Source organism: Macaca nemestrina, chromosome 6 (genome assembly GCF_043159975.1).
Source record: "Macaca nemestrina isolate mMacNem1 chromosome 6, mMacNem.hap1, whole genome shotgun sequence".
NCBI classification, from domain to species: Eukaryota; Metazoa; Chordata; class Mammalia; order Primates; family Cercopithecidae; genus Macaca; species Macaca nemestrina.
This window is the reverse complement of record NC_092130.1, coordinates 23,420,394-23,444,625: the sequence shown is the minus strand read 5'-3', so window position 1 is coordinate 23,444,625 and position 24,232 is coordinate 23,420,394. Positions and strand designations below refer to the sequence as shown.

Here is a 24,232-nt window from a genome sequence, read left to right as displayed (position 1 = left end):
TTACCAGCTTCCTATCCCTATTTTTGGATTAAACCAGACTGTTAAATAATCACCAAAGACATCATGCTTGTATTACATTTGCCTGTCTTTGCTCATGCTGTTCTTCCATCCTGTTGGCTCTTCCCTCCTTAATAGCATTTTCTCCTTGAAGAACCAATTCAAAGGTCAATGTAAAATCAGCCCTGACCCTGGCCCTCATTTTCATTTTCACCTCTTCCATCTTGGGCCCCAGTGAACCTTTTCTTACCTCTATCTCAAAGCAGAGCTCACTAAAGGATGGTTTGTTATGCACAAGCCTGTCCATCCCACTGAAGTGTGATCACTTTAAAGACGAAGGCCATGACTTACTCATTTTTACATACCCTATGCCACATGAAGTAGCAGGCAAATATATTACCTATTGTCATATATCCAAACCAAATGCCAGAGTTACACGGTACAGATTTAAAATTCCATGTCCAGCCACATTTCCCTCTGAACATGCTTCCATGGAAAGGCCAGCTTGTTTTGGACCTCAAAGCTTTGACTGGCTTTGCAAAATAAAAATATATAGTAATAGAAAAAAACTGTTTCTCAACTCATCCCTAACCCACTCCCCCATATTCTTGTCCCCGGAACCAAGAAATAACTACCGTTAAGTATCACAAGGAAAGAAAAATGTTGTTATTGTCAGAGCAATCTTCATTTTTCCCAATTTGAATATTGACAGCAAAGTCCTCATGTGTTTTTTGGTGCTTTCAATTTGAATTTGCCCTACAGTTTTGACTTCCTGCTGATTATAGATATAATGATTCATTTGGGGCACAAGAAAAAGTGAAACCTCATATTTTAGGAGTAAGTAAGGAACCCTGCCTTCAAGAAAGCTCTGCTGAGAAACAGTAACTGCCAGTCTGGGAGCAAAGACCAGTTCTATACGGGATCAGGACCACTGGCCTCTTGCCTTAGCTCTCTTCCTAACTCACTACAAGGCTTCTCTCAATTCCTTGGCCTTCTCTAGGTCTCAATTTCCCATCTTCTTAGTTTCCTAGTATTCCACAGACAAGACTTCCGCCCCGCCCCCCACCCCCCACATCCCCCAGAAGTTCGTAGACACAAGTTTAAAATCCCTGAAATGTGAGTGTGAGTCCCAGTTCTCCCTCTGTCTAGCTGTGTGACCTTGGGTAAATCATTCTACATCTCTGAGCCCTGTATCTGGCATCCAGAGAGTGGACGTTAGAATTTGCCACACTAAGTAGGTCTTCTTTGGTTGATATCTGCAGACCAGCCACCTAAAAATTGGAGGAGAGCATTGAGCTAGAAGGTATGTACATGGAGTTGCTCTGTAAAATAAATAACACAAACCTGGAAGCATTTGGATGGCAAACTGGACCGCAGCTCTTTTTCAGCTGTAACTTGATTCTCAAGCCTAAATTATAGACTGGAGCCTCAATAGATTGAGCAATGTGAGAACAAAACAACTGAGAGGCAGTTGAAAATTAAAGATGTTCACCCACAGGAATAAAACCAGTAATTGAGAGTTCTACAGAACCATCTAAACAGAGCTCAGTGAAAAGCTTTCAGAATCTCAGATCTGTTCTAATACTGAGAATTACAACTATGAGATTGTAAAAGCTTTTGTAACTTCTCAGGGTTTGTGATTTTGTTACTCCTCAGCTGTTTCCCTAGTGTGATTAGTAGTTAAAAAAATCGTAAAACCAAAAAGTATCTATGTACTTATCAGAAACAGCCAGTCAGTTGGGAGCTGGCAGAGGTGGCCTCTTGTTACCCTGCTGGACTGCCTGAAAATGAAGGTTTGTGATCTGGAATAGCAGCAGAGATGTAAAGAAAAGAAAAAAATAGAAGTCCCTCCTAATGACTATTATTTACAAGCCAATAATTATGTACTAGGCATTTTTCTCATGCATATTGTCACTTAACAGCCCTACACAATAAGCACTACTGTTATCCCCATTTTACATTTTGAGGAAACTGAGATTCAGAAAAGGATAGAAGAAATAACTCACCTGAGATTCTACAAGAAAAACAAAAATCTCACAAAATGGCAGAGGTAGGATATAATCAGGAGCCTTTGGGCTCCCTGACTCAACTCTTTCAACTCCCACCTAATGCTACCCAACAGGCTATGAGAAGAAAGTACAAAAAAGAAAGGATAGGAATTTGAGATGTTATAGAGGCAGTGAACATAAGCCTGAGATACAATCAGTAGGGAACTTAATCCCAGGCCACCTGATTTTATTTAGGAAATGGCATAGGTGTGTGGCTTTTTTTTTTTTTTTTTTTTTTTTTTTGAGACGGAGTCTCGCTCTGTCGCCCAGGCTGGAGTGCAGTGGCGCAATCTCGGCTCACTGCAAGCTCCGCCTCCCGGGTTCACGCCATTCTCCTGCCTCAGCCTCCCGAGTAGCTGGGACTACAGGCGCCCGCCCCTGCGCCTGGCTAATTTTTTCTATTTTTAGTAGAGACGGGGTTTCACCATGGTCTTGATCTCCTGACCTTGTGATCCGCCCACCTCGGCCTCCCAAAGTGCTGGGATTACTGGCGTGAGCCACCACGCCCGGCCGGTGTGTGGCTTTTTATGTCCTGGCTTCGGAGTCCCTACCCAGTAGAGATGGGGCCTTTTGGGAGCAACTGGGGGCCATTTCACACATTCCTGCTACCAAGCAAGAAATAAAATGAATCCCAGCTGGGCGCAGTGGCTCACACCTGTAATCCCAGCACTTTGGGAGGCTGAGGTGGGTGGATCACAAGGTCAGGAGTTCATGTATAGTCTGGTCAATACGGTGAAACCCCATCTCTACTAAAAATACACACACACACAAATTAGCCAGAGGTGGTAGTGGATGGCCACTGCACTCCAGCCTGGGTGACAGAGGTGAGACTCTGCCTCAAAAAAAAAAAAAAAAAAAAAAAGAAAATTAATCCCATAGGCAAAAAAGTATGATCAGAGTTCCTAGGTATCGAGGTGTGAGTTTGTATTACTCTAACAGATTTGCGGGGAGTGGGACCTATGTCATATTTTCACGTGAGTTGTTACTGTTGTTTTGTCTGTTTGTGCTTGTATTTTTTACTGAATTATAGTTCCTAGCCATTTAGGGCTTTGTAGAGTATTTAGAGAATTGAATGAAAGTCCTGGACTTTGCCCCAGAAAAAATATGTGTGCATACATACATACAATTATGCATATAATTTCAGGAGGGTCATGCCCTTCCCGCAAGAAGCTCATCTACAGATATCCCCCATCCAGGAATCCATAGGCACAGTTTAAAATCTCTAAAAACTGGGTATGACTCCCAGCTCTCCCGCTGTTCAGCTGTGTGATCTTAAGACAAGTCACTCTACATCTCTGAGCTGCATTCTAGGCAGCCTTAAAGTGGAGGCAAGAAATTGCTACCCTGGGTCATGCTAATTTTAGAGAACAATGATTGACAAGACCCTCGTTAAGGATTTAAATCAGCCCGCAACCACGGAAGTTTTGCCATCCGAAAATTACATGAAAAAATGGAGAGGGAATTGAGGACTGTTAGCCAGAGAAAGAAAAACCCATAGAAGCCTGCAGGCCCTCTGAAGTGGGTTGAAAGGGTTTTCACGTGAATGAAGATGTAGTCTTATTCTGTAAGAGGCACCAGAGGGGAGACCAGGAGGAAGCAGAGCAGCATGGTGCTAGAGTGATTTAGAGTTGAAAAGACATGGGTTAGATCCAGGTCGGCCATTTACTGGGCAAGTTTTTAATCTTCAAGGGCTCTAAAATGGAGGTGATACTGGTACCCATTTCTTAGGAATTTGTGGACAATCAAAAGAGATAATACATGTAACGTGTATGGTGTTAAAACAATGGCAGACCTACAATGGTAGGTGTTAGCTTCCCTAATAAAGTATCTGACCCTCCATTTCTTTACCTATAAAATGAGGATAATATCTATAATTGCCTAGGAGGTTGTTGTGAGATTCAAATAAGAAAATTAATGCAAAAACGCTGATCACAGTACCTAATGCATAGATAAGTCCTCGGGGGATGTTAACCATAATTATCACTATGAATGTTTCATTACCAAAAGAACAGTGGGAAGAGAGGAAGTAAGGAGTGAAAGAATTTTATTTCTATCTGTTTTTATATACCCCTAACAAAAAAGCAAGAGTGTAATGTTTGTGTGATTTAAAATAAATGAATAGTGGTTAAAAGAATATGACTTTTAATTTCAGATTAGAAAGCCAGATAAAATAAAATGATATCTAAAGAGTGTAGAATCAGAGCTAGACATCCCGGACTGGACACCTGAGAGCTGAGTGACCTTGGGAGATTTAGATAAAACAAAAATATGAGCATTTGCTAAAGAGGGATTAAATGAAGTGGCCCAGGAAGACAACTTGACACTGACCTAGCACATAATACGTGCTCAATAAACCCTGCTTTTCATCCCTAATGACTAAATGTTCCATGGAGACTGACTGGCCTTCTCACACCAACCTCCTCTTCAGGCCAGCAGCAAGGGTTCTCTCTTCTGGCATTTGGTCAAGGAGGAGAGAAATGAAAACTATCAAGAAGCTTATGGAAGGTAAAAATCACACGACCTCTTGTTCCCTTGTAATTCAATGTAAAATAGTTCAAGATTTAAATGGAATAAAGGATGATGGTGTTAGAATGCTCTCCCTACTTTCCATCACCTTTCTAGTCACTGCCTTCTCTTTCTTTGTCAGAAAATAGTCCCCTATCCTTACCCCATCCCATAAACAAAGAGGGTTTGGATCTTTGGCACCCCATTTCCCTTAAATTATCAACTCCTAGTCCAGATTTTCTGTTTTCCCACTGTATGAGTTAGTGCAGGCCAAAGCGTCTTAATGTCAGGTCCCCCTGGCATTTCATCCTGAGTTACAGTCTTACTTCAAAACCTGTCCCCTTCCATTCACTCTTGTCTATTTCCTCCAATTCTGTCTTCTGAGCTTTTTCTTTTTTTTTAGACAGAGTGTCACTCTGTCACCCAGGCTGGTGTGTAGTGGCGCTATCTCGGCTCACTGCAAGCTCCGCCTCCCAGGTTCACGCCATTCTCCTGCCTCAGCCTCCCGAGTAGAGTAGCTGGGACTGCAGGTGCCCGCCATCACGTCCGGCTTTTTTTTTTTTTTTTTTTTTTTTTTAGTGGAGACGGGGTTTCACCCTGTTAGATAGGATGGTCTCGATCTCCTGACCTCATGATCCGCCTGCCTCAGCCTCCCAAAGAGCTGGGATTACAGGCGTGAGTCACCATGCCTGAACTCTTCTGAACTTTTGAGAGTGATGTTACATTGTTTCCTTCACAGAATTAAAGGATACCTGTTTCCTGGCTAATAGAAATATAGAAAGGAACTCAAACTCTCCATTAATCAGGATAAGAAATGAACAAGATGGGCCGGGCAAGGTGGCTCATGCCTGTAACCCCAGCACTTTGGGAGGCCGAGGCAGGTGGATCGCCTGAGCTTAGAAGTTCAAGACCACCCAGGGCAACGTGGTGAAACCCCATCTCTACTAAAATACAAAAAATTAGTCAGGCATGGTGGCATGCACCTGTAGTCCCAGCTACTCGGGAGGCTGAGGCACGAGAATCGCTTGAGCCCAGGAGGCGGAGGTTGCAATGAGCGGAGATCATGCCACTGCACTCTAACTTGGGCTACAGAGTGAGGCTCTGTCTCAAAAAAAAAAAAACAACAAGATGACATTTTCTTCTCATAAGATTGAAAAAGTTACACAAATGGTCATATCAAGTGTAGGGAGGATATGGGAAAGCAGATACTCTATGGGTGGAAAAATAAATTGGCACAGCCTTTTCTGAGAACATTTTTCTACAAGCTATTAGATTTAAAGGTGCACATTTCTTTTAACCAGTAATTTTTACTTTTTGATCCCCATCCTAACTACAGAAACACTTGCATGAATGGTTAGGGAGGCACGCACGTCCTAGGATGTTCACTGCCGCACTGTTTATAAAAAGGAAACATTGAAACAATCTAAATGCCCCTCAATAGAAAATAAATACTGTGAGTACTCATAATATGAAATACTACACAGCAATTTGACATAATGATACATACCTACATAGATTAAAGAAGAAAGTGGACCAATATATAACAATAAGTGAATAAAACAAAATGCAGAATGCTGCATATAGTATGATAACACTGTTTAAAAACATGCACAAAACTGAACTATACATTTCTACATCTATGTAGACACATAAGGAAATGGAAGAAAGACCTAGAATGGTCATCTTCAACTAATAACAGTTATTATCTCATGGCAGGCATCTGGGATTGAGGACAAGGAGTGAAAGAGAATTTTATTTCTATCTGTTTTTATGCACCCCTAACAAAAATGCATTAGTGTGATATTTGTGTAATTTAAAATAAAAATTTGAAAAATGAATAGGTGGTTTTCCTACTATCATTCCTGGTGTCAGGTCCGCAGTTGCTAAGGAAGAAAGAAGATTTCAACAGAGGGGCTTCGGAGATGAGCGGAGGAGAGGAGAGGCCAGAACTGATGCTTGCAGCATGTTTTGCTTTCACCCCAGGTGGCAAGAGGATGTGGTACGTGGCCACAAAGGAGCCAGAATAGTTGAATCCCAAGACAACCAGACAGATGACAGATTGTTTCCACATCCAAAGACAAGCCACTCATAAGACACAGCCCCAGGCCAGGCAGGTGGCTCTAGCACTTTGGGAGGCCAAGGCAGGAGGATCACTTGAGGCCAAGAGGTTTGAGACCAGCCTGGCAACATGGTGAGACCTCCTCTCTACAAAAAAAAAAAAAAAAAAAAAAAAAAGGAAACAAAGAAAGAAAGAGAAATTAATGAAGTAAAATAAAATAAAATAAAAAATCACAGCCCCCTTACCTCCAGGCTGAGGAGAAGACACTGAATCACTCGTTTTCCACATCGACACGTGGGATGTTGGTGGGAGATCCCAAACTTTGGACTCTTTGGAAAAACAAAGGAAAACAGAAAACAGACTTAAGTAAATGCTTGTCTTCCTGCTTTTGGTACTCAACTGTCCCTATACTGACTTCTGTCATTGAAAAAAAAAAAAAAAAAGGATGTGCTAGACAATGTCCTAAGTGACCTACATGGATTCTGCCATTTAATCCTTGGAAAGAGCCACAGGATAGGTGTTATTCCCATTCTACCAATGAGGAAGCTAAGACCCAGAGAGATTACGTAGATTAGCTAAAATCACACAAGCAGGGAAAAGGCAGGATTTGTACTTAGGCAAAGTGAAGCAAGAGCGCCCACAGAAATCACTCTATCATATCCCTGTGTTGTACTATGACAAACACTGATTTACTTACCTTACAGATGTGTGGTTTCCTTTGCTAGAATATTAGCTCCATTACGGTAACACCTCCCATGTGAGTGCTTACAAATGTGCCAGGCACTCTTCTAAGTCCTTACATGCATGAAGTTACACAACTCTACAACAAACCTAGGAATAAACTGAGGCCAGGGATCCCAGGAAAAAGTAATAGAACTGGGGAATCAACCCCAAGTGGTCCTCTTTAGCACCCCCAAGGATGCCAATCATGTCTTATCTCAGGGTATACCCCGTCCCAGGCCCCAGTAACTACTTAAAGAAGTTCTGATGGGTAGATGACAAGATAAATAATGAAAGAGTGACTGATTCTCCCTCCACTCTAAAAAGCCAATGCTTTGAATGAGTAAACCCCTCAGCAGTCTCAACAAAGAAGATTTGTGTGCATGAAATTAGAATGAGACATCTAAGTGCTACTTAGCCTAGAGTCGAAAAGCAAACATCCTAGAGATGTGGGAAATTAGAATGAGACATCTAAGTGCTACTTAGCCTAGAGTCTAAAAGCAAACATCCTAGAGATGTACCATGAGCTACTGCGGAGAACTGCACCAATCAAGAAGGGCCTTCCTTTTCCCTCCCTCCTCCTCCTCCTCTCCTCCTCCTCCTCTTCCTCCTCCTCCTCTTCCTCCTCCTCCTCTTCCTCCTCCTCCTCTTCCTCCTCTTCCTCTTCCTCCTCCTCCTCCTTCTTTTCTCTCTCTCTCTCTCTCTCTGTCTGTCTGTCTTAGCCACAAGAAGGAACAAACTACAAAGGCTGCCCTGAGGCCAATTTGCCGCAGGGGGATTTTATGGCACAAAAGACCCAAAGAAGTTGTCAGTCATCTGATTCAGTAAGACTTTTAGTAATTTCCTACTCCTCAGTCCAAGGGGTGAGGGAGGACAGAGAGGGTGAGTGTCTGCACACCTCTGGATGTCAGCAGGACAGTGTCTGCAGGAGACTTGGCGCTACTCCAGGAGTCACTGGGGAGGACAGGTTCTGATTCTGGAAGAGAAAAAGGTTGGATAAAAGGCAGCTAAAAAATAACAGTGTTACTGTGTTTGTGGTGGGTGGTGGGATTTGAGAGTATCTTTTTTAATTTTTTAATTAATTAATTAATTTTTTGAAACAAAATCTTGCTCTGTCACCCAGGCTGGAGTGCAGTGGCACAATCTTGGCTCACTGCAGTCTCCACCTCTGAGATTCAAGCGATTCTCCTACTTCAGCCTCCCAAGTAGCTGGGATTACAGGTACCCGCCACCACACCTGGCTAATTTTGTATTTTTAGTAAGGGATGGGGTTTCACCATGTTGACTGGGATGGTTTGAACCCCTGACCTTAAGTGATCCACCTGCCTTGGTCTCCCAAAGTGCTGGGGTTACAGGCATGAGCCCCTGCATCCGGCCACTTTTTTTTTTCTAATTTATCTAATTTTTTAAAGACAGTCTCACTATGTTGTCCGGGCTAGAATTGACCTCTTGGGCTCAAAGGATCCTCCTGCCTCAACCTCCCAAGTAGTTGGGATTACAGGCTCGCATCACCATGTTCCAGGGTATTTTTATGGCTGTCTTGGTGCTTCTTTATATATTTCAAGTTTTCTTCAAGGATTGCAAGTAATTTTTAGAATCAAGGAATAGAAACTACAAATGTTGTGTTTTACAGTAGTTATTTATTTTAAAGCCCAAAGGAATAAAAAAATACATACAAGAATTGATTGGTTCAGGGTTCATGGATTTTAGGTGACTATTCAGAGTATAATAGAATTAGCCAATTCAATTTTGTAAAGCTATTTGAATTATCCAAGACTTCTTGAGGCAGCTGAAATGTCTAAGAAAGCCTTCAAGCTATCTCATGATTGCTTTCCTAATTCTTACTGAAGAATCAGAGTCTGACACACAGTGACAGCCCTGACAAGCCCCCCTGAGCAATGGAGCAAGTCACTCAGTGAGAGGTACAAGTTGCAGGGTCAAGAATTCCAGGGGAAAAAAAAAAGAAACAAGGCGAGAACTAGCTCACCATCAGGGGATATTTTAAAGCGTCTGGAGGTCTTTCCTCAACCAATATCTAATGCTCAGGCAGAGACTTAACCCCTGAAAGAATGGAACTGGAGTCTGACCAGGAGTGACCTTTCCTGGTTCTTCAATAAACGTCTCTTGCAAGACTCCTTAGAGATCAACTGGAGAACCCAAAATGCTGACTTTTCAAAAACACAAAGGAAAAGGCAGAAGAAAAGAGAAACCATGAAAAAAGAAAAGGAACAGTTTGGTGAAAACGCCTCCTTACACACATGCACACACACACACACACGCACACACACACACACACGCCTACTGTTAAGGAGTAAATTGTGTCCCCTCAAAATTCATATGTTGAAGTGCTAACCCTCAGTACCTCGGATGCAAATGTATAGTGAGATAGCGCCTTCAAAGAGATAGTTAAGGTAAAATGAGGTCATAAAAATGGACCCTAAACCAATACGACTGGTATTCTTACAAGAGATTAGGACACAGAAGGACAGACAGAAGGAAGACAGCCACCTGCAAGCCAAGGAGAGAGGACTTAGAAGAAACCAACCCTGCTGACACCTTGACCCCGGACTTGTAGAACCCAGAGCAGTGGGAAAATAAATTTCTGTTGTTTAAGCCATCCAGTCTGCAGTGTTTGTTTGATAGGCCTAGCAAACTAATATACGCATGTACACACACTGAGAGAGAGCAAGTCACTGGGCTGCCTCATTCAGTGAGACAGCTCTGTTCTAAGAAACCCAAGATACATCTGCGTACCTGCAGTGAGGATGGGCCCTTCCTTAGAAGGCTCAGGAGTCAGAAGACCTGTGGCTGCCTCTGGAAGGGTGCTTGGGGTTGGTGAAGGGCACGTGTTTGCTGTTGTGAAGACGGCAGTGGTTGTCGTCTGAAGTGGTGTTTCGGTTGTGAGATCTGGTGTGGTCATGACTGTTGTTGGAAGTGCAGCTCTGGTTGTTGTCACGTGTGGTGTGGTGGGGGGGCTCGTTGTTCTTGTTCTGCGTGTGGTTGTCGAGGCTGTAACCAACAACAGACATGTCTGGCACCAAGAGGAGATGGAGGAAAAAGAATATAATGCAAGTACATCTGGGACCCATCCATTTCTGTTGCCCTCACCTGGTCCACTGGCCTGGACCATTGTAATCCCCAATAAAATTGTGTTTCCTGCCCCCACCCTGACCCGTTCCTTCCAATCTGTTCTTCACACATTGGCTACAGTAATAATTTAAAATGTTGGCCAGGCGTGGTGGCTCACACCTGTAATCCCAGCACTTTGGGAGTCCAAGGCAGGCAGCTCACTTGAGGTCAGGAGTTTGAGACCAGCCTAGTCAACATGGTGAAATCCTGTCTCTACTGAAAATACAAAAATTAGCTGGGCGTGGTGGCGTGCACCTGTAATCCCAGCTACTCAGGAGGCTGAGGCAGGAGAATCACTTGAACCCAGGAGGCAGAGGTTGCAGTGAGCTGAGATAGTGCCACTGCACTCCAGCCTGGGCAACAGAGTAACAATCCATCTCAAAAAAAAAAAAAAAGTCAAATGTAATTATGTCCATCCCCTGCCTAAATCTTTTACTGGGTCCTCCTTGCCCTTAAGGTAAAGAACCCAGTCCTGCACCTTGGCCTGCAAGCTGTAAGCCTCCATTTGACCCCATCTTGCCTTTCTTTCCAATCTCATATCTCCACCCCCTGCTATCACTTTTTCCCACCCAACTGGTGTTTCTTTAGCTCTTTGAATGCATCAGCAACTTTCCCGCTGCACGAACCTTTGTACCTGCTGCTTCCTATTCTTATTCTTCACGAGGCTGACTCCTACTTCACTCTCATGTCTCAGCTAAAAGGTTACTTCTGCAAGGAGGCCATGTAGATTCTCCAATAATTATTAGGCTTTTTTATTACATGCTCTCATAGTTTACCTCCACAGCCTTTATTGCATTTCATAACTGCACATTTATTTCATTGCTATTGTTTAAAGTCTATTTATCCCATTAAACTTTAAGCACCATGAGGGAAAATCTGACATTTATTTTGTTCTATGCTACAAATCCGATAACTATCACAGTGTCTTGCATATAGTAGGTGCTCCAAAAACATTGCATGAATGTGTAAACGAGTTCATCAAAAGTGAGCTCAAGGCCGGGCGCGGTGGCTCAAGCCTGTAATCCCAGCACTTTGGGAGGCCGAGACAGGCGGATCACGAGGTCAGGAGATCGAGACCATCCTGGCTAACACAGTGAAACCCCGTCTCTACTAAAAATACAAAAACATAGCCGGGCGAGGTGGCAGGCGCCTGTAGTCCCAGCTCCTCGGGAGGCTGAGGCAGGAGAATGGCGTAAACCCGGGAGGCGGAGCTTGCAGTGAGCTGAGATCCGGCCACTGCACTCCAGCCTGGGTGACAGAGCGAGACTCTGTCTCAAAAAAAAAAAAAAAGTGAGCTCAAAGTATGCAATCTAGAGTGAGAACATAGTCTCTTTCAGGCAGTAAAGATGCATTCAAACTGACACCACTTACTCCCTAAACATCTGATTTGAGCTTCATTAGCCACCGTTTATGCTACAAATCTCATCCTCCCTAGAATATGCCAAATTTCCATGACTCTAATGGACCAGAAAGACACCATTTGTTCCAAGTGAACTTGGAAATGACCTCATAATATATTAAGGTCAAGTATTTTATAAAATAATAGCTGGTTATACCCAACTTGAAAAGAGAAGACTTGAGTAGGAGTCATCTAACTTCAATAAACCTCATTTCTCTCTTCTGCAAAATTGGAATACCTTTTATCTCACAATGTTGCCTTAAGAGAAAGACATAATAATATGTATGTAAGTTCTTAAATTAGAAGCATCTACATCAGTTGGTCTCAAATTTTAGAGTGCGTTAGAGTCACCTGAAAACTTAAGAATATAGGCCGGGCATGGTGGCTCACGCTTGTAATCCCAGCACTTTGGGAGGCCGAGGAGGTGGATCACTTGAGGTCAGGAGTTCGAGACCAGCCTGACCAACATGGTGAAACTTCATCTCTACTAAAAATACAAAATTAGCTGGGTGTGGTGCCAGGTGCCTGTAATCCCAGCTACTCAGGAGGCTGAGGCAGGAGAATCGCTTGAACCAGGAAGTAGAGTTTGCAGTGAGCTGAAATCGTGCCACTGCACTCCAGCCTGGGTGACAAGAGCAAAACTCTGTCTCAAAAAAAAAAAAAAGAATATAGATGTCTAGACTCCTGTCTTCCAAGGTGCCCATCCAGTTAGGAATAGAGCCCAAGGATCCTCCAGGTGACACTGACGCAGGTGGAATACAGAGCTCACTTTGGGAAGCTCCATTCCGGACAAGCACTAAAGGTAATTATTGTTAGCATTTTTCAACCATAGGCTCAATGCAGCTCAAATTTTTGAAGTCACACCATATTCCAAATTTCATCCAAAGCAACTGATAGTAACAGAAGAAAGAGCTCCTGAAAACTGCTCTGTGTCCAAATCTCACGCCCTTTCCCCCCCAGCCAGAAGTGGCACGCTGTTGGTTTACTGCTTGAAGATGACCCCTGAATACATTTTACTTAGTTCATGCAGTTTTTTTATTATTTTAAAATCTGGCAACATGCAAAATTCAACAGAGTTCACATAAAAATTGATAGATCTGAAAACACTGGACCCAAATATCTGCAAGGTGGTAATCCCCTAGATACGTAGCAGCTGCCTCTTCAAATTGACCCGGTAATTCACTAGTTCCCTTTCCACCTTCCACTCATTTCTGTGGCGGCTTTTGTGTTTACTTGCCTACTTCATGCCACGGCACCTTATTTCAAATTCAATCTTCCCACTCACCGTGAAAGCAACTCCAGCCTCTTCACCACCAGCCACTGATCCCATTATCCATTAACCACTGAATCTCTCCTTCCGCAGACATGAGGCCCTTCATGTGCTTACCTCTCTGCAGATTCAGGCGCACGTTTATCTTTACATCGTTGAACCAGCCAGGCACCTCTATGCGGCAGCAGTACACACCGCTGTCACCTTCCCTGGGGTTCAAGATGGTCAAGGAGACATTGCCTCTCTGGATAGTCCCCGGAAGTCTATATTTTGCTGACTTTCTTGAGGTCACCCTCGTTCCATCAGTGCGGATGAGCGCCTCGTTGCAACCAGAGTAGGGGCACTTGTCTTTCCCCCAGCACATGCTGTTGCTGTTCTGAGACCAGGAAGAGTACAGACAGGGCAAAGTCACCCGGTGACCCAAAACTTCTGTCACAACAGTCTCTGAAGTGACTGGTGCTGCAAAGGAAACATGTGAAAATTAGGTCGTGCAGTACTGAAATCTCTCAAATATACTACACAGTTTTTGTGCTAATAGATGCTTCCGGGAAGATGAAGAGACCTATAGTCTATGTTTCTTTTCTTTTCTTTTTCTCTTTTTCTTTTTTTTTTTTTTTTTTTTTTTTTTTTTTTTTGTGATACAGGATCTTGCTTCATCACCCAGGCTGGAGTGCAGTGGTGCAATCATGGCTTACTACAGCCTCGACCTCCCAGACTCAATCCATCCTCCCACCTCAGCCTTCTGAGTAGCTGGGACCACAGGTGCATGGCAGCATTCCTGGCTAATTTTTGTGTTTTTTGTACAGACAGGGTTTCCCATGTTGCCCGGCTTATGTGGTTCTTTAGCATAAGTTTTGATGTGTCTTGCTGTTCTCCTGTGCTCCTAACTCCACATGATTCTATCCCCCAAGTGGTGCCAGGTGACCACTTCAATCTCTAACCATGGCAAGACCTTTTTGCTAATTTAAATACTCCAATTTGAGTTCCATTCACTAACCAGTAAACTCTCACATGAAAAATCCTGACCTTGTAACTCAATTTCACTTATTCATATAATCAGGTGGGCTGTTTTCCACAAGTAGATATTGTGGACATCAGACTTAAAAGCTTCAAATGGGTCTCCTAATCCAGAGAGTGCTATGAGAAAAAGATAGGCTGTAAAACTGTATTCCATTTCCTTCTCTCCTTTCAGTGGAAATAACTAGAATTGGAAATTACTTGCTTTGGACTATTTGTTTGCTGTTAGATAATATGAAGTTAGGTGGAGTTCATGGACTATTTATTTATTTTTAATGGACAAATAATAATTGTGTGTGCGTGTGTGTGTGTGTGTGTGTGTCTATATATATATATATATATTTTTTTTTTTTTTTTGAGATAGAGTCTCGCTCTGTCACCCAGGCTGGAGTGCAGTGGCACAATCTCAGCTCACTGCAAGCTCCGCCTCCCGGGTTTACACTGTTCTCCTGCCTCAGCCTCCCGAGTAGCTGAGACTACAGGTGCCCGCCACCACGCCCAGCTGATTTTTTGATTTTTAGTAGAGACGGGGTTTCACCGTGTTAGTCAGGATGGTCTCGATCTCCTGACCTCGTGATCCACCCGCCTTGGCCTCCCAAAGTGCTGGGATTACAGGCGTGAGCCACAGCATCCAGCCAATAATTGTGTATATTTATAGGGTACAATGTGATGTTCTAATATACATATACATCGTAGAAAGATTCAATCAAGCTAATTAACATATCCATCACCTTACCAACTTAACAAATTTTTGTGGCAAGAACATTAAAAATTTATTAACAGTTTTGAAATATACAACACATTAATTACTGTGGTCACCATGCAGTGCAATAGATCACTAAAACTTAGTCCTTCAGTCTAACTGAAACTGTGTACCTTTTAATCAATATCTTCCCTTTCCCTATCACCCACTCACCCACCCCCCAGCCTCTGGTAACCACCTTTCTATTGTATCTATGGGATTAACTTTTTTAGATTCTGCACATAAGTGAGATCTTGCATTTGTCTTTCTATGCCTTGCTTATTTCACTTTGCATCATGTATTTTTTTGTTAATTTTAGAGCTAGAAGGAACCACAGGAATTATCTAAAATGGCAGCTGTGCCATAAAAAAAAATTCTGGAGGGTTTTACTGCATCAGCTATTTGAGATGGAATGTTTCTCCCTTTCTAAAATGAAGCATGATTGTGTCCTAACCACTGCTACTCATTAGCATGACCTAGGGAGCTTGTTAAAAAATACATAGTTTATTGCCCAAACCTGAGCCTGAATCCCTGAGGCGAAGGCTGGTGCATATGTACTTGAATCAAGTTCTCCAGGCCACTCTGATGTAGTTGACTACTCATCCAGTGTTTGAGAACCACTAGACAAGCTCCTCTAAGATTACTTTCACCTCTGATAATCTGCAAAACATTTTCACTGTTAAAAATGTTAAGCCCGTTGGTTTAATTGTGCATCAGAGATTATTCTAAACCATTTCCTTCCCCTAAAATGCGATTGAAGTGAAAGCCAGGCAGCCTGTAGATCTCAGATTGTTGAGACCACACCCTGCTGCCCCTTGGGTACCTGGGTCCCTGCTCATTGTTTTCTCTGAGGCACCTTCCTGTGAGATTCTCCATTCACGAACTTTGCTGACTTAGTTGGCTAAGTTACAGAAGGCACGGCCGGCCAGCAGTGCTGTGCTCCTCCCTGACTCTGCTGGCAGTAACATCCAGGGATTCCTCTCTCTAGGAGAAGGTGGCCCTGAGCCCTAAGAGTCACCCATATGGTAAGCAAGACCATGTGCTTCTGGGGTTTTTCACAGCTGGCTTTTTTTTTTTTTTTTAAGACAGTCTCATTCTGTCACCTAGGCTGAAGCATAGTGGTGCAATCTCGGCTCTCTGCAACCTCCGGTTTTTCTTGTGATAAAAGATCATTCCCAGTTCAGACCAGCCTGCAGCCTTCCCCGAATTTAGTCTCTTCACTTTGCACAGTGGAAATGTTTCACAGATTATAACTGAAGTGGGAGGTTGGGCACAGTGGCTCATGCCCGTAATCCCAGCACTTTAGGAGGCAGAGTCTGGCAGATCACCTGAGGTCAGGAGTTCAAGACTGGCCTGGCCAACATGGTGAAACCCCATATCTACAAAAATATAAAAATTAGCTGGATATGATGGTGGGTGCCTGTAAACCCAGCTACTCGGGAGGCTGAGGCAGGAGAATCGCTGGAACTCAGGAGGCAGAGGTTGCAGTGAGGTGAGATTGCACCATTGCACTCTAGTCTAGGTGACAGAGCGAGACTCTGTCTTAAAAAAAAATGAAAAAATAAAAATAAAAAAGTCAATGCAGTGGGAAGTCCGTTTTGCCTCCCATGAATCCAGGAGAAAAATAAGAAGTTCATTGTCATCACCCTCAGCTGTGTTAACAACATAGAACATATGCACCTAAAATTAATAACTACTAAAATATGAACTTAGCCAAGTGTGGTGACACATGCCTACAGTCCCAGCTACTCAGGAGGCTGAGGCAGGAGGATGGCTTGAACCCGCGACTTTGAGGCTGCAGTGAGCTATGATCGTATCACTGGACTCCAGCCTGGGCCACAAAGCAAGACTGCCTCAAATTCAAGAAAGTAAAAAGAAAAAATAGATGATCTTGTTCCTATAAATATTTGGTAAACTAATAAAACATGTATAAGAAGTATTCCACTGGAGAGTCAACATTTTATTTTCCCAAGTACCTTAGTATAAAAGGAGGCATCCTAATTGATAATCAGAAAAGATGTGGCTGGGCGCGGTGGCTCACACCTGTAATCCCAGCACTTTGGGAGGCAGAGGTGGGCAGATCATGAAGTCAGGAGTTCAAGACCAACCTAGCCAACATAGTGAAACCCCGTCTCTACTAAAAATACAAAAATTAGCTGGGTGTGGTGGTGGGCACCTGTAATCCCAGCTACTCAGGAGGCTGAGGCAGGAGAATCGTTTGGACCCGGGAGGCAGAGGTTGCAGTGAGCCGAGATCACACCATTTCACTCCAGCCTGGGGAACAGGGCAAGACTCCATCTCAAAAAAAAAAAAAAAAAAAAAAAAAAAGAAAAAAAAGAGAAAAAGAAAGAAAGAAAAAAGAAAAGATCCAATAGAGAAACTAGCAGAGGACATAATAGACAATTCATAGATAAGGAAATAGGAGCAGCCAATAAATTTTGCCCATTAGACTGGCAAAAACTTAGAACACTGATAATATTGAATATTGGTCAAGGTGTGAGTAAACAGGGTTCCAAGACACTTGTGGGAAGGGACTTAGGAAAGGACTTAGCCTCCTGAGACAAACCAGAGTGAAATGGGGGTATAAATTGGTACAGCCACACTGTGAGGAAATTTGATGGTTTCTGTTAAGTATTCACTATACATGAGTCCTAGTATGCCTTAGCAATTTCACGTTTGTTATCCACCCTAGAAAAACACATGTTGACAAAGATGCTTATTTGCAAATGTTTATTGCAGCCTCCATGTATATGTGAATGAAATGGACAATGTATATATGGGGAATGGCTAAACTGGGGCATATTTATTCCATGGAATTCTATGTAGATTAATAGCATTAGAGATAGACCTACAATGAATTGGCATGAAGACTCCAAGCTATTTAATGATGAAGAGGGCAAATTTCAAAACAAGACATAAAATATAAAACCCTTCTTATAACATAAATAAATAAACCAATTTCTTTGTTTTTGTGGGCTCAGACATTTGAAAGTAAATGCACAGAAAAGTGTCTGGTGGGATAGACACCAAACTCGGTGTGTCAATTACCCCCAGGATCAGAGAAAAGGGATTGGAATTGGGGATAGCAGTCCAAAGGGCATTCGGCTTTATAACATTTTAATTTTTTCACCAGGAGTATTTCTGTGTTACTCATCTTATTAAAAATTCACATAAGAAAAGGAAGCAGACACTGAGTATGGCAGGAAAAACAGCCATTAAGCTCACATTGTAAACCCCATTCTGCCAGTTACTGCTTTTGTGTTGTTGGAGGAAAGCCACGATAATCCTGACCTCATTATTATCGCAAGGCAAAGGGGATAATACTCACCTCAGAAATGGTTCTGAGGTCCACATAAAGAGGAGTATCAAATGCCACGTGAAATTAACAAAGTATTAATGTGTGTAACCAAGGACATTAGAATGTAGAAATAAGACAAAAAAATGGTTCCTGTCTGTTATAAAAGTATCCCTGAGTAAAGCAATTGTTGATATCAAATCAGTTTCACTTCTGTGGAGCTACCTGGAATGGTGGTTAGGTCTTTATGCCAGCTTGGTTCCTTCCTTAGCTGGTGAGCTTAAACAACACTGGCCCTTCCCTAGTCTGTCTCAAAATCACCATCTACAGAGTGAAGGGCATCTTTTAAGAGTACATCCAGCTCCAATCCTTGGTGATTCTGAGCAGTCACTCTGTTTTAAGTTGGTTATCTTAGAAAAGGCACATATAGGCCCAGTGTGGTAGCTCACACCTGAAATCCCAGCACTTTGGGAAACTGATACAGGTGGATCACTTGAGTTCAGGAGTTCAAGACCAGTCTGGCCAAATATGGTGAAATCCTGTCTCTACTAAAAAAAATACAAAAAATTAACTGGGTGTGGTGGCAGGTGCCTGTAATCCCAGCTACTTAGGAGGCTGAGGCAGGAGAATTGCTTGAGCCTGGGAGGCAGAAGTTGCCATGAGCCGAGATTGCACCACTGCACTCCAACTTGGGCACTGGAGTGAGACTCTGTCTCAAAAAAAAAAATAAATAAATAAATAAATAAATTTTGAAAAACAAAAGAAAAAAGAAAAGGCACATATGAAAAAACAAAATTAAAAAAAAAAAACAGCTCACCAGGTGCTGCCTCCTTCAAGCAGGATTAGAAAATCTCCCTCAACCAGTGTCCTGCCAGTAGCAGGACATGTAGACATAGACCCCTGCAACTTTCAACCTAACAAAACCCTCCAAACCTCAAGTTTCCAGGATAAGACAAAGACAGTAAAAAAAAAAAAAAAAAAAAAAAAATTGATGAAAAGGCGAATGGTAGTTTTCTTACATCCAAACAAACCCATAACAAACCCAAAATAAAAGTGTGGAAGTGACAGGGACTGCTTTCATTCTGTAGATTGTTTTTTTCTTCCTTTTTTTTTTTCTTTTTGAGATAGAGTCTCACTCTGTCACCCAGGCTGGAGTGCAGTGGTGCGATCTCGGCTCACTGCAACCCCTGCCTCTCAAATTCAAGCGATTCTCCTGCCTCAGCCTCCCGAGTAGCTGGGATTACAGGCACATGTCAACACACCCGGTTAATTTTTGTATTTTTAGTAGAGACAGGGTTTCACCATGTTGGCCAGGCTAGTCACAAATTCCTGACCTCAGGTGATCCACCCACCTAGGCCTCCCAAAATGCCAGGATTATAGGCAGGAGCCACCACAACCGGCCTGTAGATTGCTTCTTCAGTGTCTATAATATATCAAGCGTGTAACTAGGTGCTGGAATATAACAAGCCACAAAGCAGACCTGGCCTCCGCTCATGGGGCCTGCAGAGTACCTGGGAAGAGAGGCAAGTGAGTGAGCATTTGCTATAGAGTGACAAGTTTGCAGATGCAGGAACTCCAAGGAGGATGAGAACTCACAGCAGAAACACCTAAACTAGTCCAGAAGCTACAGGGTAGCCAGGAAAAGCCTGACTTAAGCAGGGACCTGAGGATGCATGGCACTATGGAGGAAAGAAAGGCAGAGAGAATAGTATAATACGAGTTTGAGAGGTGAGGAAATACGTTTGTTTTCCCTAAAATGTGGGTGTTTTCTCATGCACCATGTTGGAAAGGTTTCTGCACATACAAAGAGTCAAAACGTAGAAGAAAAAGTGTTTCACATCGCTAATCACTGGGGAAATGCAAATCCAAACCACAATGAGATATCACTTCATTTCTGATAAAATGGCTACTATCAAAAAGACAAAAAGCAACCATTGCTGGTGAGGACACAAAGAAAGAGGAACTGTCGTACACTGTTGGTGGGACTGTAAATTACTACAGCCATTATGGGAAACAGTATGGTGATTCCTTAAAAAACCAAAAATAGAACTACCATATGATCCAACAATTCCACTACTGGGGATATATCCCAAAGAAAGGAAATCAATTAAAGAGATATTTGCACTCCCATGTCTATTATAGCACTATTCACGATAGCCAAGATAAAGAATTGACCTAAGTGTCCATCAGTGGATAAAGAAAATGTGGTATATGACTGGGTGCAGTTACTCATGCCTGTAATCCCAGCACTTTGGGAGGCCGAGGCGGGTGATCGTCTGAGGTCAGGAGTTCAAGACCAGCCTGACCAATATGGTGAAACCCCGTCTTTACTAAAAATACGAAAATTAGCCAGCCATGGTGGCTGGCATCTGTAGTCTCAGCTACTCGGGAGGCTGAGGCAGGAGATGCTTGAACCTGGGAGGTGGAGGTTGACGTAAAGCTGAGATCGCACCACTGCACTCCAGCCTGGCAACAGAGCAAGACTCAGACTCAAAAAAAGAAAGAAAAAAAAAAAGAAAGAAAGAAAATGTGGTATATAAACACAGTAGAATATTCAGCCACAAAAAAGGAATGAAATTCTGTCTTTTGCAACAACATGAATGGAAACAGAGTTTATTAATATTAAGTGAAATAAGCTAGGCACAGAAAGATAAATATTGCATGTTCCCACTCATACATGAGAGCTAAAAAAGTTGATCTCATGGAAGTGGAGAATAGAATGATAGTCACTGGAGTCTACAAAGGATAGGGGAGAAGGGGTATGAAGAAAGGCAGGTTAATGGGTACAAAAATATAGTTAGAACATGTGGAAAAAGGGAAAAAGTACAATTAAATAGAAGGAATAAGTCCTAGTGTTTGATAGCATAGTGGGGTGCCTATCGTTATTAATAATTTCTCGTGTATTTCAAAATAACTGGAAGAGAACATTTGAAATGTTCTCAGCACAAAGAAATTTAAGTGTTTCAAGAAACGAATATCCCAATTACCCTGATTTGATCATTGTACATTGTATGTATATATCAAAGTAACATACATGTAGCCCATAAACATGTATAGTTATTATGTATCCATTTAAAAAAAGAAAAACATGGACTTTTGTAAAACTGCAAGGGCCGTTCAATACTATCTTGTCCTAGAAGCATAGATTGTGACAACTGGTCATTTAAAAAGCCAGGTCTCTCATTTCAAATATGGGAGAGCCAGAGCAATTTAGACATATTCCCAGTGTCAACAGTTAGTGCCCAAGATGCAGCTGCAGTGCAGGCCAGAACACGTGGCCCTATACCACCAGGATGCAAAGAACTTCACTGGCCAAAACTGAGTGTGTACATTTGTATCATCCAAAACCCAAAAACAACGTGCAGAAAAGAAACCTTACCATAAAGCCTCACTCCAGCAAAACAAAACGAAAGCAAACAAACACTTCTAAAAACAGAGGGAATGGTAAGAATTATCACAGCTCTCACCAGAACAAATTCTCCTGGCTTATTGATTATATGAATAACACCCATAGAGGAAATCTCTTTTCCCCAATTTATCTAACCACTTATTTCAGTGTCTCTTCTTCAGTTGCCATTTCTAATACAAGCCCAAATTACCCCAGCCTAAAACCCCCAGACCAGTCTCTGGATATAAACCTCTGCATAACAAGGCAGGACAGAGACCCTCCACAGAAGGAAGCCTGGTAGGGAGAGGGGAGGGATGCAGAAATGAAGTGAGCTTCCGCTTTACTGAGGCCCAAACCAGTGCATGGAAATCCATCACACAATAGCAAGTCCTCCAATAACTTCTACATAGAAGGTTTCAGAACACTTACTCAGATAAAGCCACCAAAACTCCATCACCAGCCAGAGAATGAGAGGTTCTTTGGACATTTTGATGGTTGACCGGACCCTGGAGTCTGTCTATCTATCCAAAGCCCAACCTCTTATATCCCAGTTAATGCTGACAGGGTGGGACTCTTTAGTTTCATTTCTCTTTTTGCCTCATAATCTTCCCTTTCTCCTGTCCTACATGGCTTCCCCCAGTTGGCGATGCATGATGAAATGTGCTGAGCCCTTTTCTCCTGGTGACTAGTGTGTGTGTGGAGGGATGGCGTGGACATACTTGTGCTTCTTTGTCCATGTGTATAGTGGATTTCCTATATGTGCACGAGCATCCGTGCATGTGCTGGTGCAAATATGCCTGTATAACCTGTGCACGTGCCACAGATGTCCCAACTGCTGTACAGCCTGTCACAAAATGCAATTGACTCTCCACACTGGCAAGTGTTACATGTAGATTCCTCGTGGGGCCAAAGCACAGTTAGACCGAAAGTTACCTCCATTCCCATTCTAGGTTCTCCCTCACCCTGTCCCCTGGCCTCCTTGCCCTAATAATGGAGAAAGAAAATTGAGGACAGGCACAGTGGTGCACATCTGTAATCCTAGCACTTAGGGAGGCCAAGATGGGAGGATTGCTTGAGGCCAGAAGTTTGAGACCAGCCTGATCAACATAGTGAAACCTCATCTTAATATTTTATTTTTAAAAATGTTTAATAAAAAATTTATTTTATTTTTTTTTAAGTTTTAGGAAGACACTGAAGCCCAGAACTTCCTGATTCCAAAGATTATGGTTAATCACTACATTGTCCTTCGACCTGTGACCCTTTGGGTACTGTGTCCATATGACCAAGCCTACCTGTGGCTAGCTCCTACTTAGTACCAGAGAGAAAATATAAGAATGCACAAATATTCTAGATTTTTAAAAATCCTCAATTGATTGTAACCAGCCAACAAACCTCAAACATTCAACATTGCTTCTACTGAAGGTATCAGTGAAAAATCTAAATATCAGGTGAGGTTCTAGACCCAGAGAAGCCAGACTAACATGGGAAGGGATGAAAATAAGGGGGATTCAGAGTGAATCTTCCCACTGAATGCCCACAGAACCAAGGGATCCTTTCCCCATTCTATCCCCAGGAAACTGGAGGATTTAATCTCTGGATAAACTAAATGGTCCCAATAAAACATTTTCAGATATTTATATTTTTGAGTGTTCCCCAACAAAACCACTCAACCCTCCTTCAATAAGTTCATCAGTGCATAAGCCTCAGCCATGCATGCAGAACTTTTAATTAGTTTTTAGTGTCACTTTCAGATATGAACAGATAACCAGGGATCATCAGACATTTGAGGAAAGCATTTAACATAAAAAAGAGACAAAAATAGCAGGGAGCACTAAAGAGAACTTCAAAAAAATTTTAAAGAGCTAATATTTTCTCAGAAGGATTTTACATTCATGAAAAAGAACACAGACATTATAAAAATGAAAAATCAGAGAATAGAAAAGAACTCTCAGAAATTAAAAATATTATACCTACCCCTGAATTTTATGGAAGGTTTGAAAAATAAAGTTAAGAAAATTTGTTGCCGGGTGCGGTGGCTCAAGCCTGTAATCCCAGCACTTTGGGAGGCTGAGACGGGTGGATCACGAGGTCAGGAGTTCGAGACCATCCTGGCTAACACGGTGAAACCCCGTCTCTACTAAAAAATACAAAAAACTAGCCGGGCAAGGTGGCGGGCGCCTGTAGTCCCGGCTACTCGGGAGGCTGAGGCAGGAGAATGGCGTAAAAACCCGGGAGGCAGAGCTTGCAGTGAGCTGAGATCTGGCCACTGCACTCCAGCCTGGGCGACACAGCGAGACTCCGTCTCAAAAAAAAAAAAAAAAAAGAAAATTTGTTAGAAAGTATAATCACCTACAAAGTCAAAGGACTAGGATTGTTTCAGAACATTAAAAAAGAAAACAGAGGAGAGGAAATTTCTAAAGAAATAATAAAAGAAAGACTCTCGCAACTAAAGGACATGACTCTCAGTATTGAGAGGGTCAATCAAATACTAAACTCAATGAATAGAAATATCCCCACAAAGCAAGACATTATCATGTAATATGAGAACATCAGACGTAAAGAAAAGATACGAAAAGACTCTAGAGATAAAGAACAACACATTACACTGAATGGATTCGGAATTAGAATGGCATTGGTGTTCCAAACAATAAAGCTAGAAAAT

The 24,232-nt window shown here is 42.4% G+C and overlaps 1 protein-coding gene across 1 annotated transcript in view; it reads right to left on the bottom strand.

Moving 5' to 3' along the window:
- Nucleotides 1–22,082, bottom strand: part of LOC139363724 (T cell immunoglobulin and mucin domain containing 4) — a 43,343-nt gene extending 21,261 nt beyond the window's left edge. The window contains exons 1-5 of the mRNA XM_071098157.1: nucleotides 22,000–22,082; nucleotides 13,245–13,586; nucleotides 10,084–10,338; nucleotides 8,228–8,305; nucleotides 6,855–6,938 (exon numbers count right to left, since the gene is read on the bottom strand). Coding sequence (XP_070954258.1) covers nucleotides 6,855–6,938; nucleotides 8,228–8,305; nucleotides 10,084–10,338; nucleotides 13,245–13,586; nucleotides 22,000–22,057 — 817 coding nt within the window. The 5' untranslated portion in view covers nucleotides 22,058–22,082. The remainder of the gene's footprint in view (nucleotides 1–6,854; nucleotides 6,939–8,227; nucleotides 8,306–10,083; nucleotides 10,339–13,244; nucleotides 13,587–21,999) is intronic.
- Nucleotides 22,083–24,232: the final 2,150 nt, after the last annotated feature.